Source organism: Rhinoraja longicauda, chromosome 3, assembly GCF_053455715.1.
Source record: "Rhinoraja longicauda isolate Sanriku21f chromosome 3, sRhiLon1.1, whole genome shotgun sequence".
In the NCBI taxonomy this organism is placed as follows: domain Eukaryota; kingdom Metazoa; phylum Chordata; class Chondrichthyes; order Rajiformes; family Arhynchobatidae; genus Rhinoraja; species Rhinoraja longicauda.
In genome coordinates, this window is record NC_135955.1 from 76,883,020 (window position 1) to 76,907,092 (window position 24,073).

Below are 24,073 nucleotides of genomic sequence, written 5' to 3' on the forward strand. Positions count from 1 at the left end.
TGGTGCTCCACTCACAAATGACAACACAAACATACAGTTAGCAATTAAGAATAAAGCATAAACACATCAAAACAATAAGGATACAACATTATGGTCTAAACATGTGGGTGAAAAGAAACCAGAACAAAAAAGAAACTACAGACTTTGGTTATTGAGTAGAACTACCACTCGTGGGGAAAAAAGCTATTTTTATGTCTGGCTGTGGCTGCTTTGACAATCCGGAGTAGCCTTCCAGAGGGAAGTGCTTCAAAGAGTTTGTGGCCTGGGTGAGCGGGGTCAGAGATGATCTTACCCACTCGTTTCCTGGCCCTTGCAGTGTACAGTTCATCAATGGGGGTGTAGGAGCCATTTATGCTTAATTCAGTTATTGTCATTGTGTTATGGCTATGTTTTAATATTTCTAGTTTATGTCATTTTTGCCTGCTTGTGGGTGTGACTTAATGCGTAATGGGGAGTGTCTAGATGGGAGGTGGCTAGTGTGTCAACAGAGGTTGTGGGTCAGTTTAGACTCGGAGGATGGTGAGCGCACAGTTCTTTACCACGCGCTCGTACCATGCGCTCGCACCAGCTATATTTGTAAGAACCATACGGTAATAGCTGCAAGAATTTCTAGATATTGTTTGAAGAAGAAACAGTTGATAAAGTACGGGAATTGATTTATTACTCTATGATTTGTGCTACTTTAATAAAACCAATTAATGAAGAAAAGGAGTTTGGAAGATTCGTTTTGTCATATCAGGGTGCGACGTGTGCGTAAGCTATAACTACATTTCATCCCCGAGAAGTAATGGCTATCGAAGTGGGATTTCGAGATGGTATAGAAACTGCCATTACAGGGGTTCTCAGCTGTGTGAACGATCCATTGCAGCCTCTGGATGTTGTGCTTGGTGGCTGAGCCGAACCAGACCATGATGGAGAAGGCGAGGACGGATTCAATGATAGCAGTATAGAATTGGACCATCATTGCCTGTGGCAGATTGTGTTTCCTCAGCTGCCGCAGGACGTACATCCTCTGTTGGGCCTTTTTGACAGGCCTTTTCGATGGTGGCCCCCCATTTAACGTGCCTGGAGATGATGCTTCCAAGGAACTTAAATGATTCCACAGATGTGACTATGGTGTTGTTAATGTTGAGTGGGGGGTGGGAGGAGGAGCTCTTCGAAAGTCTACAATTAGTTCCACTGTCTTAAGAGCATTGAGCTCCAGGTTGTTGCGATGGCACCAGGACGCCAGCTGTATCACTTCCCATCTGTAGGCAGATTCCTCCCCATCCTGGATCAGTCCAATCAGGGTTGTGTCATCCGCAAACTTGAGGAGCTTGACAGAGGAGTCTGTGGAGGTGCACTCATTGGTGTAGAGAGAGTAAAGGAGAGGGGAGGGTACGCAGCCTTGCGGTGCTCCTATGTTGAGGGTCCGAGATGTGCTTTCCCAGCCCCACATGCTGCTTCCTGTGTGTCAGGAAGTTGATGATCCACTGACAGAGGGGTTCAGGCACAGTTTACTGGAAGAGTTTGGAGTGTAGTAGCTCTGGCACAATGCAGAGCTAAAGTCAACAAACAGAATCCTGGCATAGATCCCCTTGCGGTCTAGGTGCTGGAGGATGAAGTGCAGTCCTAGCTTGACTGCATCATCCACCGATCTATTGGCCCTGTATGCAAACTGCAGGGGGTCCAGCAGGGGGTTTGTGAAGGGGGTATCCCTTGATTCTGTTAGCCCTAAGAGCTATATCTAGCTCTCTCTTGAAAACATCCAGCGAATTGGCCTCCACTGCCTTCTGTGGCAGAGAACTCCACGGATTCACAACTCTCTGGGTGAAAAAGTTTTTCCTCATCTCAGTTCTAAATGGCCTACCCCTTATTCTTAAACTGTGACCCCTGGTTCTGGAATCCTCCAACATGGAGAACATTTTTCCTGCATCTAGCCTGTCCAATCCCTTATGAATTTTATATGTTTCTATAAGATTCCCTCTCATCCTTCTAAATTCCAGTGGATAAAAGCACAGTCGATCCATTCTTGCATCACATGTCAGTCTCACCATCCCGGGAATTAATGCTGCACTCCCTCAATATTAAGAATGTCCTTCCTCAAATTCGGGGACCAAAACTGCACACATCAGGAATTCCATGGTTTCCCTTGTGCTTAGTTGGTAGCACATTTGGCTCAACGTCAGAAAATTGTGCATTATTGGACGACCATTCATTGAAGCAGTTCAATGTTGAGCAATCTGCACTGCAGTTACTCAACTTGGATGCTCCAACAACAGCTGTCAGATCTATAAAATAAGACAAAGGCAGCAGGTGCATGAGAATATCATCACATGCAGTGCCTCAGTGTGTTGTGCATCATCTTGACTTAGAAATATATCACTTTCTTCCCTGTTGCAGAGTCTAAATATTGTAATATCCTATCCAACAACACCGTGGGAGCAGTTTTTCCAGAACCACTGTTGTAATTCAAGATGTTAGACAGCATTGCTTTATCAAGTGCAATGAAAAATGGGAGAAAACAATCTAGGCTTGATATGAAATAAAACTCTAAAAATGCCAGATTACACCCCTTAACTAGGGACTAACTCAGCGTGACAGGCAGCATCTCTGGAGAGAAGGAATGGGTGACGTTTCGGGTCAAGACCCTTCTTCAGACTAGGGTCTGCTTGGTTGTATAATACTACGTAGCAGCATTTTGAAAATATAAATAAAAAAAACACAATTTGCTTTTATTTTTACATGATTGGATTTTCATGTCCTTATATAAAGCAAAAATAAATTGATTAATTTTATGGCTCCGTAACAATTTTTCAAATTTTGAATGAGTTGGAAATGCTGTAATGAATATGATTATCATCAGTAAGCAACAAATAAGATGTAAAACGGGGAGAGTCTGAAGAAGGGTTCCAAAATGTGATCAGTCAGTTTCCCTCCACGGATGCTGCCTGACCTGTGGAGTTCCTCCAGCAGCATTCGAGAGAAGTCAGTCAAGTGAAGTCCAGCGATGGGTAGAAAACCACAGTTTGCAGGATATCATTACCCCTGTTACTGATGAGGAGGGAACAAGTGGTGGAGAAGGAGATGTAGGTGGTGGTGACGTTAATCTGCCAGTCAGGGAGAAGAACAGTGGACTGAAACCTAGCGTTAAATGGCCTAGGGCAAGCGAAAGGAAGGAATGGGAAACTTAACATAGATTTGGTAAAGGCACTAGAGGGTCTGAAAGGGGCAGTGGAAAATAAGTTACATAAAATGGGAGAGTTCATTTATCAATATGGTGTAGACAGGTTTGGTGTTATTGAGAAAAAGAAGGTTACAGGCTCTACAGATGGTTAGATTTAGAGAAGAGAGAGAGAAATCAAGAGATTAGTGAAGGAGAGGAGACAGTTGAGAAAGTAGGGGAGAAAGGGTACAGTTGATGAAAGAGAGGGAATTAATGTTTTGCAAGAAGAGTTAAGAAATCATTAGCAACATTAAGGAGGGCAGAACACCTTAGGAGGAAGAGAAAGAAGATGGAGCCAGTCAGGTCATCATTTTACAAGGATCCATTTAAATTTGTTAAAAGAATGTTTAATCAGGAAAAAATTGGAAAGCTCAAAGCTTCAAAGGAAGTGCAAGTGTATCCCAATCTTATGCAAGGGTGATATTTGTGCTGTTACAAGCTTGTTGATGGGCTAGGATTAGTGGAAGATAGGATGAAGCTGTTAACCTTTGTTAGAGTGAGCTAATTGGCTGCAGCTTCCTTTATTTAGTCGATACTGGTAGCTTAGGTGGTGAGAGCAGGTATTGAGGTGGAGCTGGTCTGATAGGCCCGAACTAACTGTTGAGCCTTCCTGGGGGTGATGTGGTCTAAACTCAATGAAACACCAATGAAGGGAGGAGCCCACTTGATAACCCCAAGGATACACTTGCATCTACTGGATTAAGTTGTTTTTTAAAGAATTAATATGTAGGTAGTTGGTTTTTGCAATATGGAGTCATTAATTGTAAGTTGGTACATTTAGTTAGACAGTTCGATAATGCTTTGGGCTTGGTTTTCTTAGTTGAGTGCTTATCTTGGAGTTATAGGACAAGTACTTTGTGTTTTAATTGTAATATACGATAATTAAGTCCTGCAAGATTTTGGTTTGGTGAAAGGAAAGATTGTATACTATGAATTGCCATTTCATTAAAATGTATGTAGTTTGCATGTGGCCATACCGAACAGCTAAATGTGCTGCTGAGCAAAATCAGCTCCAGCATTGCAGTAACATATTAGTAAATGGTACGTGGTGCATATGAAGTGAGACAAGCCCCTCGTTCTCACCTTCCACCCAATCAGCCAGCGTATCCAACAAATCATCATCCAACATTTCCGTCACCTACAACGGGACCCCACTACTGGCCACATCTTCCCATCCCCTCCCCTTTCTGCTTTCCGCAGAGACCGTTCCCTCCGTAACTCCCTGGTCCACTCGTCCCTTCCTACCCAAACCACCCCATCCCCGAGCACTTTCCCCTGCAACCGCAGAAGATACAACACCTGTCCCTTTACCTCCCCCCTCAACTCCATCCAAGGACCCAAACAGTCTATCCAGGTGAGACAGAGGTTCACCTGCACCTCCTCCAACCTCATCTATTGTATCCACTGCTCTAGATGTCAACTTCTTTACATCGACGAAACCAAACGCAGGCTCGGCGATCGTTTCGCCCAACACCTTTGCTCAGTCCGCCTCAACCAACCTGATCTCCCTGTGGATGAGCACTTCAACTCCCCCTTTCTGTCATGGGCCTCCTCCAGTGCCGTACTGAGGCCCACTGGAAATTGGAGGAATAGCACCTCATATTTCGCTTGGGCAGCTTGCACCCCAGCGGTATGAACATTGACCTCCAACTTTAGATAGTTCCTCTGTGCCTCTCTTCCCCTCCCCTTTCCCAGTTCTCCCTCTATCTTCCTGTCTCCACCTATATCCTTCCTTTGTCCCGCCCCCCCTGACATCAGTCTGAAGAAGGGTCTCGTCCCGAAACGTCACCCATTCCTTTTCTCCTGAGATGCTGCCTGACCTGCTGAGCTACTCCAGCATTTTGTGATACCTTTGATTTGTACCAGCATCTGCAGTTATTTTCCTACATGACTTGAATGGCAGTCAATCTTGCCATGCTTTGTAATTTAGAACATAGAACAACCGTACAGAAGGTAGACACACAATGCTGGAGTAACTCAGCGGGTCAGGCAGCATCTCGGGCGAGAAGGAATAGGTGACGTTTCGGATCGAGACAATAGGTGCAGGAGTAGGCCATTCAGCCCTTTGAGCCAGCACCGCCATTCACCATGATCATGGCTGATCATCCACAATCAGTACCACGTTCCTTCCTTTTCCCCATATCCCTTGACTCTGCTATCATTGAGAGCTCTATTTAACTCTCTCTTGAAAGCATCCAGGGAATTGGCCTCCACTGCCTCAGTCTGAATAAGGGTCTTAACCCGAAACGTCACCCATTCCTTCTCTCCTGAGATGCTGCCTGATCCGCTGAATTACTCCAGCATTTTGTGTCTACCTTCGATTTAAACCAGCATCTGCAGTCCCCCCCCCCCCCCTATAGAACAGTACAGCACAGAAACAGGCCATTCGGCCCACAATGTATACGAAGTTAAACTAAGTTCCTCTGCCTTCGCTTGATCCATTCCCTGCATATGCATATGCTTATACCAAAAGCCGTATAAATGCCACAATCTTATCCAGCACCACCCCCGGCAGCGACGTTTATTAGCCCACAGGCTGATGTGGGCTGATCACTCAATGATGGTTTTTAACATTTCCTTCCGTCTATTGTTGTTTCTCGGAGATGTGAGCTACAAGTAAATATTACGCAGTTCGTGCAGAATGAAAAGTTGACACTGCTTCTTACCATTTGGGGTGCTCTCGAACCTTTATTTTTGAACTGAACGCGATTATCAGATTGTACATTCTTAGTAAAAGAGGGAGGTTCTCACTGCATCCTGATATCGCCGGTACCTCCTGCGCTCGGCTGGGTGTAGAGGGAACCGGGGTGAGTAACACGCAATAAGATTCATGTGACTGGATCAGCTTACTCGATTTCCTCGTTTAGAGGTAGATCTATAAAATTGTTTGCGGGTTTAATACGGAGTCATATCCTGGACTCTTTCGCTGTTCCTTCACGAAGATTAGCACACCAGGGTAAGTTCGCTGCATCCTGTTGCCCACTTTGAACTGAGAAATGATCCACAGGAATTGTTTCTCCAAAAGATGCGTTGATACGGCGGGAGCCGTAACCCAGTGTCGCGGGATCCTCCTGGAGTGGACTCTGGTGGGGAACTCCGTGTCGATGAAGGGGCTAACCATAGACTCCAGAGAATCGGTGGGCATTTCCACCGGCGGTGCTAGGTATTAGGTACTCGGCTGTACTCTAAATACTGCGGGCGAAGACAGCGAGCGGGGCTTGACTCTCGGGTGCAGGTGAGTTACTCCAGCATTTTGTGAATAAATCGATTTGTACCAGCATCTGCAGTTATTTTCTTCTTACAGTTATACAATTGGCAGTTTCAGCTCCGCCACCTTGTTTTAAACATGTAACATAACTGAAGCAGTTAACAAAATTTTGTTGCCGATTAAATTTAACTTATTTTTTAATACTAAATGACTTGCAAATGTTTACATTAATTTGATGAAACTAAATTATCCTATTGCGTTATTGATTCCAAGGGTGGAATCGATGACCTTTCAACCATTGAGTAATTGGCTTTTTCTGATTTACGCAAAAATCTATTATTTTTCCCATCGAGAAAATGTCCTGGTAACTGAACCATTTTTATAGGCTAGAGCTCGCTTTTCTGAGCGATGTCATGAGAGCAGTTAAAAGAATTGTCTACTTTTGGCGTTCAGTGACTCCAAAAATCTGCAGAATAATAATGCTAGACGCAAAAAGCTGGAGTAACTCAGCGGGCCAGGTAGCATCTCTGGAGAAAAGGAGTAGATGACCTTTCGGGCCGAGACCCCTTCTTCAGACTCCAGAGATGCTGCCTGCCCCGCTGAGTTCTCCAGCATTTTGTGTCTCTCTTGGGTGTAAATCAGCATCGGCAGTTCCTTAAACATGCTGTCTGATCGCTGTCTGCCCATTGAGCACACTAAAAATAAGGTAGGAAAATAACTGCAGATGCTGGTACAAATCGAAGGTATCACAAAATGCTGGAGTAACTCAGCAGGTCAGGCAGCATCTAGGAGAGACTAAAAAAAGCAGTGTGGGAACACCTGTAATATTAAGATATAACTGAGATTTTGTAGCTCAACTTATTTTTAAACCCAATACTTTCTCTTGAAAGGCAGCATGCACTTTTCAGTTTGATGTACTCTTTCAGATAACTTTAGTTTTTGCAACTGTTTGTTTTGTAGAGAAGAAGGCTCGTATTCACTGTACTTCGGTGCACGTGACAATAAACTAAACTGATATTCAAAATAGATTTCGCAATAAACCCACATTAAGTGAAAAGAATGAAAATATTTTTGACTGTAATCTGAAAGTAACTGGAGCACAATGTCGGAAATTACGCTTTAATTGTGGACAACTTTGATTACGTAAGAGCCCATCAATTCTAATTTTGCTTTCAAAAAATTGAATTTTAATTTAATTGCAAATTCACATTCATGACTGCAAAAAGCCTTGTGTACTGGATTGTTAGTCATAACCTCAAGAGGTTTATTAAGTATCCAGTAGCTGGCAGCAATAATTGACATAATAGTCATAATAATAAAGATAATAGTCACAGTCTGTTCCATGGAACATCAGCAGCCAGTCCAAGGGTGTCAGGGTTTATGGCAGGAGAATGGGGTTAGGAGGGAGAAATAGATTAGCCACGATTGAATGGCAGAGTAGACTTGACGGGCTAAATGGCCTAATTCTGCTCCTATTCCTTATGCCCTTCGGAGTGACTGGGGTGCAGTCTGTTCTTCCTTCATTAGTCTGTTGATCCTCCTGGAAGATGATAATTCTTTCTCTCTCTTCACTCCACACTCATACTGTACACTTTCTTGCTAATCTTACATGGGAATTAACAACCTCTTGAACTATCTTGTCCTTTTCTGCAGTAGAATATCTTTACATCTTATTCACTATCAACTCTACTTTTTCATTTTATGGGCACTGCTCCCCCTGACGTTTAGTTTAGAGACACCGTGTGGAAACAGGAACTTCGACCCACCAAATCTGCACTGACCAACGAGTCCCGCACTTTAACACTATCCTGCACACACTAGGGACAATATTACATTTATACCAAGCCAATTAACTTACAAACCTGTACGTCTTAGCAGTGTGGGAGAAAACCAAAGATCTCTGAAGAAACCCGCACAAGTCACTGGGAGAACGTACAAACTCCGCACAAACAAGCACCCATATCAGGATCGAACCCGAGTCTCTGGCGCTGTGAGGCAGCAACCTAACCGCTGCGCCACTGTGCCGTCTTTGATATAATTTGATTTATACCCTGCTGCAGTTGTCCTTGATGCAGTGATAAGACTGTTAATTCACAAATTCACTGCTTAATAGAGGCATTTAGGAGGCTTTTAGATCGCCACATGGATATGCAGGGAATGGAAGGATATGGATAACTTGTGCGCAGAGGTGATTCGTTTAATTTAATATGTTTGGCATGGATATTGTGGGCCGAAGGGCCTGTTTCTGGGATGTGTTGTTCAATGGTAAGGGAGCAGCCCTCATTAGCGTATATTCTCTATATGTTTTAATTAATATCCTACTCCAAGCATGTTCCCTTTTCAGTCTACGAATCATAAATACACTCCTGCTTCAGTCATTCCTGCACATTTATCATTTTTATTTAATTATCTGCAATGCCTGTCTTATTGACCTAGCTCCATGTTAATACACATTATGCTCAAATTATTAGTTCTTTGGAATATTACATCATGGCACCAATGATTAAGATACTAAAATATATAAGAAACACATCTTCTAAAGTTAACATATGTGAAGCACCATGCCATTATTCAGACTGTTCCAACAGTCAGATGCCATCTCAGGTAATTTGTGAAGTATTCAACACTGAACCTTGGAAGGAATATGATGATGTTGCTGGACATAATCACACAATGTTTTCAGGGGTTGAAGTATTAAAGTACTAGAACAGATGACATAAATGCTTTGTAATTCCAAGACTCTGTGACTACTGTAAGTGAATGATAAGAAAGTGATAGAGAGTCTGTTCCAAATAAACCATTTTCTCGACTGGGTTATCAAAATAAGGTTTCAAGGTCAGTTTATTGTCACATGTACCAGTTAAGGTACAGTGCAATTTGAGTTACCATACAGCCATACTAAGTGAAAAGCAACCAGACACACAACCACATAAAACTTAACATAAACATCCATCAGTGGAATCCACATTCCTGACTGTAACGAAGGAAATAAAATTTAATCGTCTTCCTCTTGTTCTCCCGCGGTCGGGGCAGTCAAACCATCCGCAGTCAGGGCGATCAAAGCCCCCGCAGCCGACGATCGAAGCCCCCGTCGGGGTGATCGAAACTCCCGTGTCGGGGCGGTTGAAACTCTCTCCGCAGCATGGCTCCCGAGTCGGCCTCTTCTTACCAGAGACCGCGGGCTTCATGATGTTAAAGTCCACAGGCCTCGCGGTTGGAGCTTCGATCCCCGGCAAAGGGATCGCAAGCTCCGCGATGTTAAAGTCCCGCAGACTCCTGCGGCTTAGAGCGCCGGGTCGGTCTCCAGGAAAGGTCACCAACTCCAGGATGTTAGGCCGCAAGTGGGGACGGAGATACGATACAAAAATAATCGCATCTCCATTGAGGTAAGAGATTGAAAAAAAAAGTTTCCCCCACCCTCCAACATAAAACAAACCAAGAAACATTAAAACATACTCTTTAAAACATTCTAAAAATAACAAATAGAATAACAACAGACAGACTTGTGATGTTTGGTGGACTGTGTGGGGTGGGAGAACCCGTTGCTCCTCCCATGCAGCAGGTGGCACTGCACAGGACAAAGGGAGATGTTTTGTACATAGTTATCTTGGCTGTACACACTGTGGAGTGGGGTTGCAGCCATTTTAGTTGTCTTGCTGCCAGCGTTGAGTTACTGTAATAAAGACTTCTGGTGTACCTTGAAGACTCTCAAGTTTTATACAGTCATAGAACAAGAACACGAAAGTGGTGTCAGGAGTGGGAGACCTTGGATTGTGTCCAAAGACCCAGATAAGAGCCTATTTTTCGATTTAAAAGAAAAATCATGTCTCTGCAATTTGATCGCTTCGATCCCGAGCGAGAAAGGAGGTCGTCGTATTTAATGCGCGATGAGTTTTATTTTGAAAGTATGGCAATTAGGACTGACCTGAGGAAGAAGGCTCTCTTGTCTTCATCAATGTCTCCAGAAACTTTTGCACTACTTCAAAATTTACTTACAGAAGAAGTAACTGAAGTTTCATATGCTGAAATCACAATGGCTTTGCAGCTGCATTTGGAAGAAAGTCGTAATTTCTTCACAGCTCGCCTTGATTTCTACTGGACAGTGCAATAGGAAGGGCAATCTATCACCAAATGTCTTGCCGAACTTCGCACCAAGGCAAAGGCATGTGATTTTAAAGCTCAATGCTGCGAAAAGTGCCAAGACAATGCGTTGCGGGATAGACTGGTCATGGGCTGCAGGCACGCATTCATCCAGCAGCCGATTCTCAAGGAATCGGACGCCTCATTGAAGAATGTGCTGCATTGTGCTAAGATGGCCGAGCTGCTAAGTAAAGAACTGCACAAAATGGCCGCCGATACAGCGTCGAAGCTCCCTTAAGAGGTGCATACAGTTCGTCAGACTCGTCCGCAACGCCAGAAACCATTTGATCAACCCAGAGCAAATCCGGAGAAGAAGGGACAGTTTCAGAAGAGACGTCCCCCTGTGGGGGGAGGATCGAAACCTTGCTACCAGTGTGGCTCGACTGCTCATCATCACCGTGAGTGCCCGTATATCGAGTCCGTTTGTTATGCCTGTTACCGAAAAGGTCATCTCCAGGCAGTGTGTCAATCCGTAGGAAAGCTGAGAAAGGGCAAGAAAGCACAAAACACAGTTGACCAAATCACAAAGACCATTTCTATTGAAGTGCTCGGTGTGTCCAAGATCACCGACAAGCCGAGGATTTCGCTGGGGGTCTCAAACGTTGATCTACAGTTCCAGGTGGACACTGGTGCGGCTGTGTCGCTAGTGGGTCAGGACATCTGGGAGAGGATCGGATCGCCGAAACTGAAACTGGACAACATCCGCCTTTTCAGATACGGAAGACAGGCCATTCCCACGAAAGGCAAATGCACTGTCACCATTTCCTGTAATGGTATGGCACAGATGTTGCCGCTGATCGTCGTTGGCAAAGAAGGTACATCCCTGTGCACCATCGACTAGATCCGTGCTTTCAAGCTTTTTTTTATTTTTATTTTTTATTTTTATTTTATTTAAGTTTTAACAGAACTCATACATGTTACATTTCATAGTAAGCAATAATAACTACATTATAAATTCGATTATACATGTATTGTTCTGTATTATCTCCCCTCCCACACCCCCCCTTCCCCCCACCCCCCAGTTAAAAAGAAGGAAAAAGAAAAAGAAAAGAAAGAGAGAAAGAAAGAAACCTGGAGTCCAGAAGGGGACACTTCCGGGTAATTTCTTATTAAATTCTTATTAAAGGTATCAAAACAATCCTGAATTTAAATATTTCCAATTCTTAATCCTAGCTTTAAAATGAATGGGTCCCACACCTTCAAGAAGAAGTCATATCCATTTCTCAGATTATACGTTGCTTTTTCTAATGGGATACAACTACGCATTTCTGCATACCATCTTTCAAATCTTATTTCATTTTGATCTTTCCAAGTGACCGCTACACATTTTTTTGCTACTGCTATTGCTATTTTGAGAAATCTTTCCTGATGTTTATCTAAAATTAGCTTTGGTAATATTCCTTTTGTATCTCCCAATAAAAACAACCTTGAATCCAATGGTATGATCTTATTCATCAATTGTTCCAAATTTTTTTACCTAACTTTTCCCTTAAAAAAGATTGTAATTGATAATAGAAAAAAATACTATTCCCTGGAATTTGATATTTATTTCTCAATTGAGAAAATGTCAAAAAGTTATTTCCTTCATAGCAATCTCCTATATTTTTAATACCCTTCTGTTCCCAGACTTGTAGTATTTGATTATTCCAAGCAAACGGCAATAATCTATTTTTTACTAATGGAGTTTTAGCTGTTAAAAAAAATCTTTTATCATTAACTTTAACTGTTTTCAACAATGTATTAATTAAATGTTTTAGCAAAGGTGACTCTTTATCCTTAACTAATAGCTTCGCTTCCCATTTATATATAAATTCTTCTGGACATAACTCTTTTATTTTATCCATTTCAATTTTAACCCATGCTGTTTTTCCACCCTCTTGATAAAAGGATGAAATAAAACTCATTTGTGCTGCCAGATAATAATTTTTAAAATTTGGTAATTGCAGTCCACCTAATTCAAATTTCCATGTTAATTTTTCCAGAGACACTCTTGGCATTTTACCTTTCCAAAGAAAATTCCTCACAATTTTGTTCAATTCTTGAAAAAATTTATTTGGCAAAGGTATAGGCAGTGTTGAAAATAAATACTGTATCCTCGGAAAAATATTCATCTTAATACAGTTCACTCTCCCTATCAATGTAATTGGAAGATTCATCCATTTCTTCAGGTCCTCATCTATTTTTTTTATTAGTGGTTTATAATTTAATTTATACAAATTAATTTAACTTATTATCTACTTTAACTCCTAAGTACTTAATGCCTTCTTTTTGCCATTTAAACTGACTTTCTCTTTTACATTGGTCATAATTGCCTTCAAAAAGAGGCATTATTTCAGTTTTATCTTTATTAATTTTATATCCTGATACTTTCCCGTATTCTTCCAATCTGAAATATAATTTTCTTAAGGATTCCAATGGTCTAGTAAGACAAATTAAGACATCATCTGCAAATAAAGTAATTTTGTGATCTTCCTGATTAACTTTAAATCCTTTAATGTCTGAATCTGATCTTATTAGTTCTGCCAGAGGTTCAATAGCCAGTACAAATAGAGCTGGTGACAAGGGACGTCCCTGTCTGCTAGATCTTTCCAAATTAAATGGTTGAGAAGATTGGCCATTTGTCACCACTTTGGCTTTGGGTTGTTTATAAAGAGCTTTTACCCAGTTAATGAAACCATTCCCCAATCCATACTTCTCTAATACTTTAAATAAAAAATCCCATTCTAACCTGTCAAACGCCTTTTCAGCATCTAAAGCAACTGCTACGCTTAATTCCTTTCTGTTCTGTGCTAAATGTAAAATACTTATAAATCTTGCTACATTATCAGATATTCTCCTTTTTTTGACAAATCCAGATTGATCCTCTTTAACCAACTTAGGTAAAAATTCTGCCAGTCTCTTTGCCAAAAGCTTGGCAACTATTTTATAATCTGCATTCAACAGTGATATTGGTCTATACGACGATGCTTTTGAAGGGTCTTTCCCTTTTTAAAAAATTACAGTTATGATTGCCATTGAAAAGGATTCCGGTAATGTAGAAGTTTATTCCGCGTGTTGTATCACTTCCATAAATACTGGTAACAACAAATCTTTAAATTTTTTATAGAACTCTGGCGGGAAGCCATCTTCCCCTGGTGATTTATTACTTGGTAAAAATGTAGTACTTCCTCCACTTCTCTCAAAGTAAAGGAGGCATTTAGTCCCATCTGCTCCTCATTAGAAATTGTTGGTAATTGTATCTTAGATAAGAAATTATTTATCTTAATTTCATCCTTTTCAGATTCAGAATGATACAGGTTAGTGTAAAATTGCTTAAATACCTCATTAATTTCTCTAGGTTTATAAGTAATAGTATTTTGATCTGTTCTAATTAAATTTATTGTTCTTAATATTTGTTCTTCTTTCAGTTGCCATGCCAATACCTTATTCGCTCTTTCTCCTAATTCATAATACCTTTGTTTAGTTCGTAATATTAATTTTTCTGTTCTATAAGTATGTAAAGTATTGTACTGAAATTATTTATTTCCAAGTTGTATTTTTTTTGTATCTGAAGAAGCATTCTGTAAGTCTTTTTCTAATACGGTGATTTCTTTTTCTAATCTTTCAGATTCCTTTCTATAATCTTTCTTTATCTTAGATGAGTAGCTTATAATTTGGCCTCTCAAATATGCCTTCATTGCATCCCATATAATGAATTTATCATTAACTGAATTTAAATTTGTTTCCAAAAATAATCGAATTTGTCCTCGAATAAAATTGCAAAAGTCTTGCCTTTTCAATAGTAAAGAGTTAAGTCTCCATCTATATACTGACTGTTCTATATCTGGCATCTTAATTTTCATTAATAATGGTGAATGATCCGATAGCAATCTAGCCTTGTAATCTATTTGTATTATTCTTCCCCTTAATTGAGCTGAAATCAAAAATAGATCTATTCTAGAATATGTCTCATGTCTATTGGAATAGAAGGAGTAGTCTTTTTCCCTAGGATGGCTTTTCCTCCAAATATCTATTAAATTTAAATTTTCCATTAAGTTCAATGTTATCTTCGCTGCTCTTGTCCTTGTCATTGTCCTTGATGATCTATCCATTTCTGGATCTAAACAAAAGTTAAAATCCCCCCCCTACCAATATATTTTCATGTGCTTCCACTAGATTTAGAAAAGTATCGTGCACAAACTTCTCATCATCTGTATTTGGTGCATATATATTCATTAAAGTCCACAATTCTGAGAAAATCTGACAATGTACGATTATAAATCTACCTACTGGGTCACTTACAATATTTTGTATCTTAATTGGTAGCGTTTTCTTAAATAGGATAGCAACCCCTCTTGCTTTTGAATTAAAAGAAGATGCTACCATACTTCCTACCCAGTCTCTCTTTAACTTTTGATGTTCTTTTTCCGTTAGATGTGTTTCTTGTAAGAAAGCTATATCCACTTCCAATTTTTTCATCTGTGTTAAAATTCTCTTCCTTTTTATCAGTCCATTTAACCCATTCACATTATAACTTAGAAAATTTAATGTATTATCCATTCATTCTTTTTTTTTTTTTTTTCCCCTTCTTCCTTACCTTGATACCTCTTCCAATATTTACGTTGTGCCGTATTTCAGTGTACTCCCTTCCATCGTCCAGGTACAAAAACAGAAAAGAAAAAAGAAAGATAGAAAAGTAAACCCTCCCTCTAATGTTGTTAATAAATAGATTAACAACATTACCCCCCTCTATTATACGAGGTGTGGTCCACACCACACTTGTGCCCATGATTATGGTAGAGCATGCATATTCTCCAACCCCCCCGATATTTCAAGTACTTCTAAAGATTAACTATCCTTAATACAATTGATCCCCTCTATAGTATACAGATCTTGTTAATAATCATTCATTCATGGATCTTCTTAATCAATTCTCGATGGCAATTCTTCAGCAAAATCTTGTGCTCTGACAAAGTCTTTGAAAAATTTATTTTCTCCAATGTTGATCATGATCTTCAAAGTAGCAGGATGCAGTAAAATGAACTTATAACCTTTCTTCCATAAAATATTTTTTGCCTTATTAAATTCTTTTTTCCTGCTCAACAAGACATTACTAATATCTGGGTAAAAAAATATTTTTGTACCTTCATACACTATTGGTTTTCCCTGTCTTATATTCATCCCGACTGATTTGAGGACCAATTCTCTATCTTGATATCTTAAGAATTTAATCAACACAGATCTTGGCTTTTGATTAGTCGAAGGTTTCGGTCTTAGAGCCCTATGTGCTCTTTCTATTTCCATCGGTCCTTGTTTATCTATTCCCAGACTGGTCACTATCCAATCTTGAAAAAAATTGATTGGGTCTTCCCCCTCAACTCCCTCTGGCAAGCCAACAATTTTAATATTATTTCTCCTGCTGTAGTTTTCCAAGGCGTCCAACTTCTCCACGATCTTTTTGCTTTCAATTGTTGCAGCAGTAATACTATCTTCATTTTTTTCCACTCTAGATTTTAACATTTCATTTTCCATTTCTATATTATCCACTCTGTTTATCACTGTTTGAAAATTCTCCTCCATTTTTTTCAATCTTATATATTTCCTTATTATCCTTATGCAGTTCCTTATTATCTCTCCTCAATGCTTTCACTTCATTTTCCATCACTTTGTTATCTCCTTCAATTTTCTTGAGCCTGTTAATAATTTCTTCAAGCATCGCTTTAATTTTAATCTCTGAATCTTCTTGATCTCCTTCTTCCTTGTTTCCACTTCCACTGCTAGTTCCCTCCTCGTCACTCGTTTCCAAAACTTCAGCCTCTCGGCCAACAGAGGACCATGCCTCTCCGCCTGCTGAGGGCTCCTCAAATCCAGGCCCCTGCTCCGTCGGGGTTGTAGGCCTACCTTCGATTTTTTTTCTTCTGTGGCAGCTGTGCTCCATTCTTTTCTTTCTTGGGAGTCATCAGTACGTTCTGTATACTTTTAACTTTAAATTAAACTACTTGAATTCTTTTAGTGCGTCTTTTTTTTGGTAGTTTAGGGCTTTGTTTTCGGGAGTGCTGAAAAGTTATGTCTACTCAGCCAGACATTGGACACGCCCCCCCCCCCCCCCCGTGCTTTCAAGCTTGACATGAACGCCTTGATCTACGATGGATCAACTATGCCATTGTCATCTACTACGGACTGCAACATTGTCAGCAAGTGTGAGAACAATATGCAGAAGGTTCTTGACCAGTTTCCGGCCGTTTTCGCACCTGGACTCGGGCAATGCACAAAAATGAAGGCACGGCTCATACTCAAAGGCGATGCCGTCCCTAAGTTTTTTAAACCAAGACCAGTTCCGTTCAGTCAGATGGACGCCGTCGACAAGGAACTCGAGCTGTCTACCAGTTACACCGTCTGCCTAGCCTTTGGGCGGGTTCCCGGTCCCGTCGTCCGCCGAGCGTCCGGGCGAGGTCCTGCCGACCACGCAAATAGTGTTTTTTAGTTTTGTAACATGTTTTTATAATGTTTAATTGGGAAGTAAAAATAAACTAGGAAATTATAGGTCAGTGAACCTCACATCAATGGTAGGGAAGATATTGGAGAAGATTATTCAGGATAGGATTTACTCACATTTGGAATAGAATAATCTAATTAGGGACCATCAGCCTGGCCTTGTCTGCGGCAGGTCATGTGTTGTGATTGAGTTTTTTTGAGGACGTGACGAAGGTAATCGAAGAAGGTAGGGCAGTGGATATTGTTTATATGGATTTTAGTAAGGCTTATGATAAAGTCTGTCATGGTAGGCTGATTTAATAGATTAAGATGCATGGGATCTGCAGTGATCACTTGGATTCAAAATTAACTTGCTCATGAAGACAGTCATGCAGCATAGAAACAGGCCTTTTTAGCCAACTTGCCCATGCCGCCCAACTTCCCCCATCTACACTAGTCCTGCGTTCAGCCCATATCCCTCTAAATCTTTCCTAACTATATACCTGTCTAAATGTTTCTTAAACATTGCGATACGACCTGCCTCAACTTCTCCTCCAGAAGCTTGTTCTATACATCCACCACCCTTTGTGTAAAAAATGTTACCCCTCAGGTTCTCGTTAAATCTTTCCCCCTCACTTTAAACCGTTGACCTTTGGTTCTTGATTCCCCTACTCTGGGCAAGAGGCTCTGTGTGCTTACCTGATCTATTCCTCTCATGATTTTATACACTCAAATTGGTCACTCCTCATCCTCCTGCACTCCATGGAATTGAGCCTGCTTCCAATAGTTCATCAAATTCAAAGGTTTGCCTGTAATGCTCTTCAACCCTGTGAAGTAACATGATATGTCACAGTGCTTTATCAAATTGGCAGCTTTGACTCAGCAGTAGTGTGTTCACAAATGAATCATAAGATTATGGGTTCATCCCAGAGGGTTGACCCCCACCCTAGAGACATGAGTAAATAATCCAAATTGACGCTTTATAGCAAAACTAAGTGGGTGGTGTACTGTCAGATCTATTTCTTTTTGAATATTAAATCATATCCGTAGTTCTCTCAAGTGAAAGCAGAATATTTAACAAACACAATTGGAAGGAAAGCAGAGGAACTCTTCTGCAAACGACATTGTGAAAATCAGATTATTTCCTAAATGTCAGTCCCTTTCCTAAATGTCGTCGGATTTCTTCCCACGAGTTACTTCCCATTAATAATGAGGAAGTTATTGTTTAGAAATGTTAAATGTTATAAAAATTCAGTTTTAACAATAGAAAATTAACTGGTTTAATGTTAACTGTTAGTGCAATTTTGTGCAGCAGAAATAAGCAATCTATGTGCAGCAAATATGTTTAATATTTGTATAATACAGAAAGGCAAAGATATTTACTATGTTAATTATTTAATTAACTGATAAATTAGAGTTCGAGAATAACTTGAATACATTTTTCTAAAATTTCAAGTGCAGCTTGAGTTTCAGAAAGCATTTCTCAGGGTCTGAAAAATGTATAGAGTAAATTTCTATGGAAAGCAAAACACAAATGTTGATCAATCCTTTAAAATGACCTGGATAAGTATCTGGTTAAGAATGGGATCAGAAGTGATGATAAATGTATGAGGCAATAACTAAATACTTAATGTAACATTATTGTTAGGACTATGAAGATAAAATTCTGTCTTTAGAATAAAACTAATTGATTTAAACTAGTAGTTCAAGGCTTTGGGTTGATTATTTTTGAGGTAGTAAGCAACCTCATAGATGTTTATTCAGTTTGAAAATAATCATATAGTTAGTTATGCAGTGAATGTATAAATCTGAATGAAACGGCACTGTGTGAATTACCTCGATTTACAGCAGGAGATAAAAATCAAATAGATGTTAGTTACTTTTCTGTAGACTGTGAAGTAAAATCAACTCCATCATTGGATTGCAATCACTTTCAATGTTATTAGAAATTAGCCACAAAAAAATAACACTAGGTTGACAAGAGAGAACATTGTGATTAAACTCTAAGCTCATATACTATCTTACAATTATAACAATAAAATGGGATGCATGGATAGTTCCTAATCAAGTGTACTGAAAGACAGTTTTATACTTTTCCAGTGCAAAATGCAAAGCACTGGAGGAACTCAACGGGTCAGGCAGTATCTGTGCAGTGAATGGACAAGTGATGTTTCGGGTCAGGACCTTCCTTCAGACTCTAAATTCACTCCACACTGTGACATTTAAAAAACATCCTGAAGTTCCTAAATGACACAGAAATACAAGCCGTAAATCTCAGTTAGCGTACCATTTAATGTCTTTAAGATCCATGTTTAAATTACTTTGTATTTCATTCCAACTCTGAAACTAATTCCTATTGTTATTTAGTTCCCAATGGCACTCATTCAGCCAGCAAATTTGTTCCTTTCTCATCAAAGTCTGTGTTTAAATCTCAAACCATCTTAATCTAATTGACTTCTCGAAAGATGAAATATCTTAAACAATCCATTGGATTTCACTCTATAAAGATCACAACCTGGGGCAAAAGTGAACTGCAAGCAGGGGCAAAAGTGAACTGCAAGCAAGGTCAAAATACAATCAACAATGGTCTTGTTGAGTAGCAGAACAGGTTTGAGGAGCCATGTGGCCTTTTGTTCTCACCGAGACTCATTCCATCTGCCCATAAACCCTTCTCTCCATCTGGTTTCACCTATCACTTAGAAACCTCTGCCCTACCCATTCCTCACATGGCTGTAATACTAGCAATGTTTCCTCTTCCCTCTTAGTTCAAATGCAGGGTTTCAAGCTCAAATGACAACTTGCACCTTTTGCATCCACAGATGCTGCTTGACCTACAGATTTGTTCCGGCATTTTGGTTTTTTTTTGTTCTGGATTCCAGCATCTGCAGTCTCTTTTGCTTTCTATTTCTTATACTCTTAAGGTACCATCAGCAGACTTGATGCACAGACACTGAAATTTTAAATGCCTATGTAATACAGAAATGTACTATGAGCATGTTGGCTGTTTCTAGTGGAAATTTGCTAGTCACTTTGGCACTTTAGTAAGACAACAATTGCAGGACCTGGCAACAATTTTCAACCATCCCATCGTCTATTAACCTTAAATCTTCACTGAATCCTTATTTATTCCTGTATTTCCTGTATTTGTTCCTGTATTTTGACATTTGCACTGTAGTCTTCCATTCCTATAGGGACCTTGCACGGCAGGCGAGGTCACGACCCCGACCCATACTGTTGCCATGCAACGTCTTCAGAAGGACACGCGGTGTACTGGAGGCAAGCACTTGCTATGGCTGCCTGTACAGCGGGACCGTCTTCGGTCCCAGGAGCCGTTGAATTGTCACAGTTTTTTGCCAGAATTCTGCCAGAGACTCTGAAGCCAGAATCGCCACTAAACTTGCAAAACCTCAGTTCCAACCAAAAATCTTTGTGAATGGCACCACATAATTACAGTGCCTAATCACATCAGGTTGCTTAACTTCATCCCAATAAACTTAGTATAGCTGCAAACGCACGCTACATACCACAACATGCATAAACTGCCTGTTGAACCATGTCAATCTCACCACCCCATTATAATCCACAACACTTCCTCATTCTTGTAGAAGACAAGTTTCTGCAATTAGAGGTAGCAAGAACTGATGAACTAAGTGGAGAGACTTTCCTGCAGGGCCTGACCCCCATGGAGGATACAACATTGGTCATTGTCAGAGAGTCATTAGACAGGGCTGGATTAACATTTGAATTGCCAAGGCATAAAAGACTATAAATAAAGTACTGGAGATGAGATTAATATAGTTAGGTTGTTGATGATTGGCAGGACATGATGGGCCAAAGGGCCTATTTGGTGCTATATTCCTCTATGATTCTATGAAACGCTACGACTGCTGAGTGTTCTCACTATTCTTTATTTTTTGTTTCAAATTCTATTTTTCTTCTTTTTCCTTTTGGAAATAAAGGCCAAAACACCTTTTAACATACAGCATTTTAATTTTCAATGTTTTATGTATCAGCACTCTTGTAACTCTTTACAGTGATATTTAGCAGAATGTTAACATTTTTCTAAATAAATCTGTTTTTGTTTTAATTCGTATCAAAGTAAATGATTCATCTCACAGCTGAAAATATATTCCTCAATATTTCTCTCCTTGTGAAGCAGACCTTTTTTTAATTCCATTTTTCTATTTTGTTTCCACCTTTCTGGAAATGACTTATGGAATATGGTTCTCTCTGCTCTGGTTCTGAACTCTGGTATTTTCTCCATAACCCCCAGCAACTTCTTTCCTACATTCTCCCTACCCTTACTCATTGATTGGGTGGACTCATTTGGCCTTGTATTATTTTGTGCCATTTTTCGTAGCGTTCTTTGGGACCTCTTTCTATGGTGCAGATGATATTTAAGTTTAAGATGCTCTTTTGATGACAGATGATAAACCAGATACCAGCTGCAGAACTCACAAATCACTGTTACTTGGGGCTTGTAAAAACAAGGAATTGCAGATGCTGGTTTATACCAGAGAAAGACACGTATGCCAGAATAATTCAGCAGGTCAGGTAGCATCCCTGAAGAACGTGGATAGACGACGTTTCGGGTTAGAACCCTTCTTCAGACAGATCTGAAGAAGGGTCCCGGCTCAAAACATCATCTGTCCATGTTCTCCCGGGTTGCTGCCTGACCTACTGAGTTACTCCAACACTTTCTGTCTTTCCTTACGGCTTAATGAAAAAGAGCTTACTTACATTTTTACAGTTCCTTTTTCTTGCTTTGGTACACAGGAGACCAGTTGCAGTGGCTCTGGTTAGATTTCAAACCTCTCCTACATTGGTGCAGCAACCCCCTCCCCCTTTCCTGTCCCCCCCTTCCCCCCCTCTCCGCCCCTTCCCCCCTCTACGCCCCTTCCCCCCTCTTCCTCTTCCCCTCTTCCTCTTCCCCCTCTTCCTCTTCCCCTCTTCCTCTTCCCCCTCTTCCTCTTCCCCCTCTTCCTCTTCCCCCCTCTTCCACTTCCCCCTCTTCCTCTTCCCCCTCTTCCTCTTCCTCTTCCCCCCCTTCCTCTTCCCCCTATTCCTCTCCCCCTCTTCCTCCCCTCTTCCTCTTCCTCCCCTCTTCCTCTTCCCCCCCTCTTCCTCTTCCCCCCTCTTCCTCTTCCCCCCTCTTCCTCTTCCCCCCTCTTCCTCTTCCCCTTCCCCCCTCTTCCTCTTCCTTCCTCTTCCCCCCTCTTCCTCTCCCCTCTTCCTCTTTCCCTTCCCCCCTCTTCCTCTTCCTCTTCCCCCTCTTCCTCTTCCCCCCTCTTCCTCTTCCCCCTCTTCCTCTCCCCCCTCTTCCTCTTCCCCTTCCTTCCTCTTCCCCCCTCTTCCTCTTCCCCCCTCTTCCTCTTCCCCCCTCTTCCTCTTCCCCCCTCTTCCTCTTCCCCCCTCTTCCTCTTCCCCCCTCTTTCTCTTCCCCCTCTTCCTCTTCCCCCCTCTTCCTCTTCCTCTCCCCCCCTCTTCCTCCCCTCATCATCTTCCCCCCTTCCTCTTCCCCCCTCTTCCTCTCCCCCCTCTTCCTCTTCCCCCTCTTCCTCTACCCCCCTCTTCCTCTTCCCCCTCTTCCTCTCCCCCTCTTCCTCTCCCCCTCCCCCTCTTCCTCCTCCCCTCTTCCTCTCCCCCTTCCTCTCCCCCTTCCTCTCCCCCTTCCTCTCCCCCCTTCCTCTCCCCCCTTCCTCTTCCCCCTTCCTCTTCCTCCCCCCCCTCTTCCTCTCCCCCCCTTCCTCTCCCCCCCTTCCTCTTCCCCCCTTCCTCTTCCCCCCTTCCTCTTCCCCCTTCCTCTTCCCCCCTTCCTCTTCCCCCTTCCTCTTCCCCCCTTCCTCTTCCCCCCTTCCTCTTCCCCCCTTCCTCTTCCCCCTTCCTCTTCCCCTTCCTCTTCCCCCTTCCTCTTCCCCCTTCCTCTTCCCCCCTTCCTCTTCCCCCCTTTGTCTTCCCCCTTCCTCTTCCCCCTTCCTCTCCCCCCTTCCTCTCCCCCTTCCTCTCCCCCTTCCTCTTCCCCCCTTCCTCTCCCCCTTCCTCTTCCCCCCTTCCTCTTCCCCCCCTCTTCCCCCTCCACCCATCCCCCCTCCTCCCTCTTCCCCCTCGTCCCCGGCTCTTCCCCTCCCCCCTCCCCCCTCTTCCCACTCCCCACCCTCTTCCCCCTCCCCACCCTCTTCCCCCTCCACACCCTCTTCCCCCTCCCCCCTCTTCCCCCTCCGCCGCTCTTCCCCCTCCGCCGCTCTTCCCCCTCCCCCGCTCTTCCCCCTCTTCCCCTCCCCCATCTTCCCCCTCCCCCATCTTCCCCCTCCCCCCATCTTCCCCCTTCCCCCCATCTTCCCCCTCCCCCCCATCTTCCCCCTCCCCCCCATCTTCCCCCTCCCCCCATCTTCCCCCTCCCCCCATCTTCCCCCTCCCCCCTCTTCCCCCTCCCCCCCTCTTTCCCCTCCCCCCCTCTTCCCCCCCTTCCCCCCTCCCTTCCCCCTTCGATACATTGGAAGATACATTAGCAGAGGGATTCTTGTCAAGAATGTCTAGTAAATGCTTTTATAGTGTAGACCCATTGAAGTAAGTTTGGAAGGGGTGTGACAATTACCTTCCAACAACCAGCTACAGTTCAATACTCTGAAACACTCTGGCTTACAATGTAGACAATAATACATGCTGGAGGGACACAGTTGAAGGAAAACATGGGGAATAAACAACCTATGTTAGGAAGCTATCCAAGTGGCAGCTTTTCAATGGATGTGATTCATTATTTATTTCATTTACTTTCTGCAGGGGAGCCAAGTACTTGGATCAAGTAACGTAGATCACCTGTCAGCAAGTGCAGGAATGTACCAGCTGAACATTCTGCTGAAGAGTGGCCATAAGCTCGCAGTTCGAGATCGGAGAGGTGAGAAATAGAAGCACAGTTTCTTCTTCCTGCTCTTATTTTGTACAAGGTCATAAGAGATAGGAGCAGAATTAGGCCATTTGGCCCATCAAGTCTACTCTGTCATTCAATCATGGTTGATCTATCTCTCCCTCCTAACCCCATTCTCCTGCCTTCTCCCCATAACCCCTGA

At 42.0% G+C, this 24,073-nt stretch overlaps 1 protein-coding gene across 4 annotated transcripts in view; it reads left to right on the forward strand.

The window, feature by feature from the left end:
* The window catches only part of LOC144592115 (multiple C2 and transmembrane domain-containing protein 1-like), a 368,260-nt gene that overhangs the window by 73,133 nt on the left and 271,054 nt on the right, over nucleotides 1–24,073 (forward strand). The window contains exons 1-2 of one of the 4 annotated variants that reach the window (XM_078396489.1): nucleotides 5,816–5,821; nucleotides 23,787–23,901. In XM_078396489.1, coding sequence (XP_078252615.1) covers nucleotides 23,841–23,901 — 61 coding nt within the window. In that variant the 5' untranslated portion in view covers nucleotides 5,816–5,821; nucleotides 23,787–23,840. Of the gene's footprint in view, nucleotides 1–5,815; nucleotides 5,822–5,875; nucleotides 6,162–23,786; nucleotides 23,902–24,073 lie in introns of those variants that run through there. The other 3 variants (XM_078396487.1, XM_078396488.1, XM_078396486.1) reach the window with 3 other exon arrangements.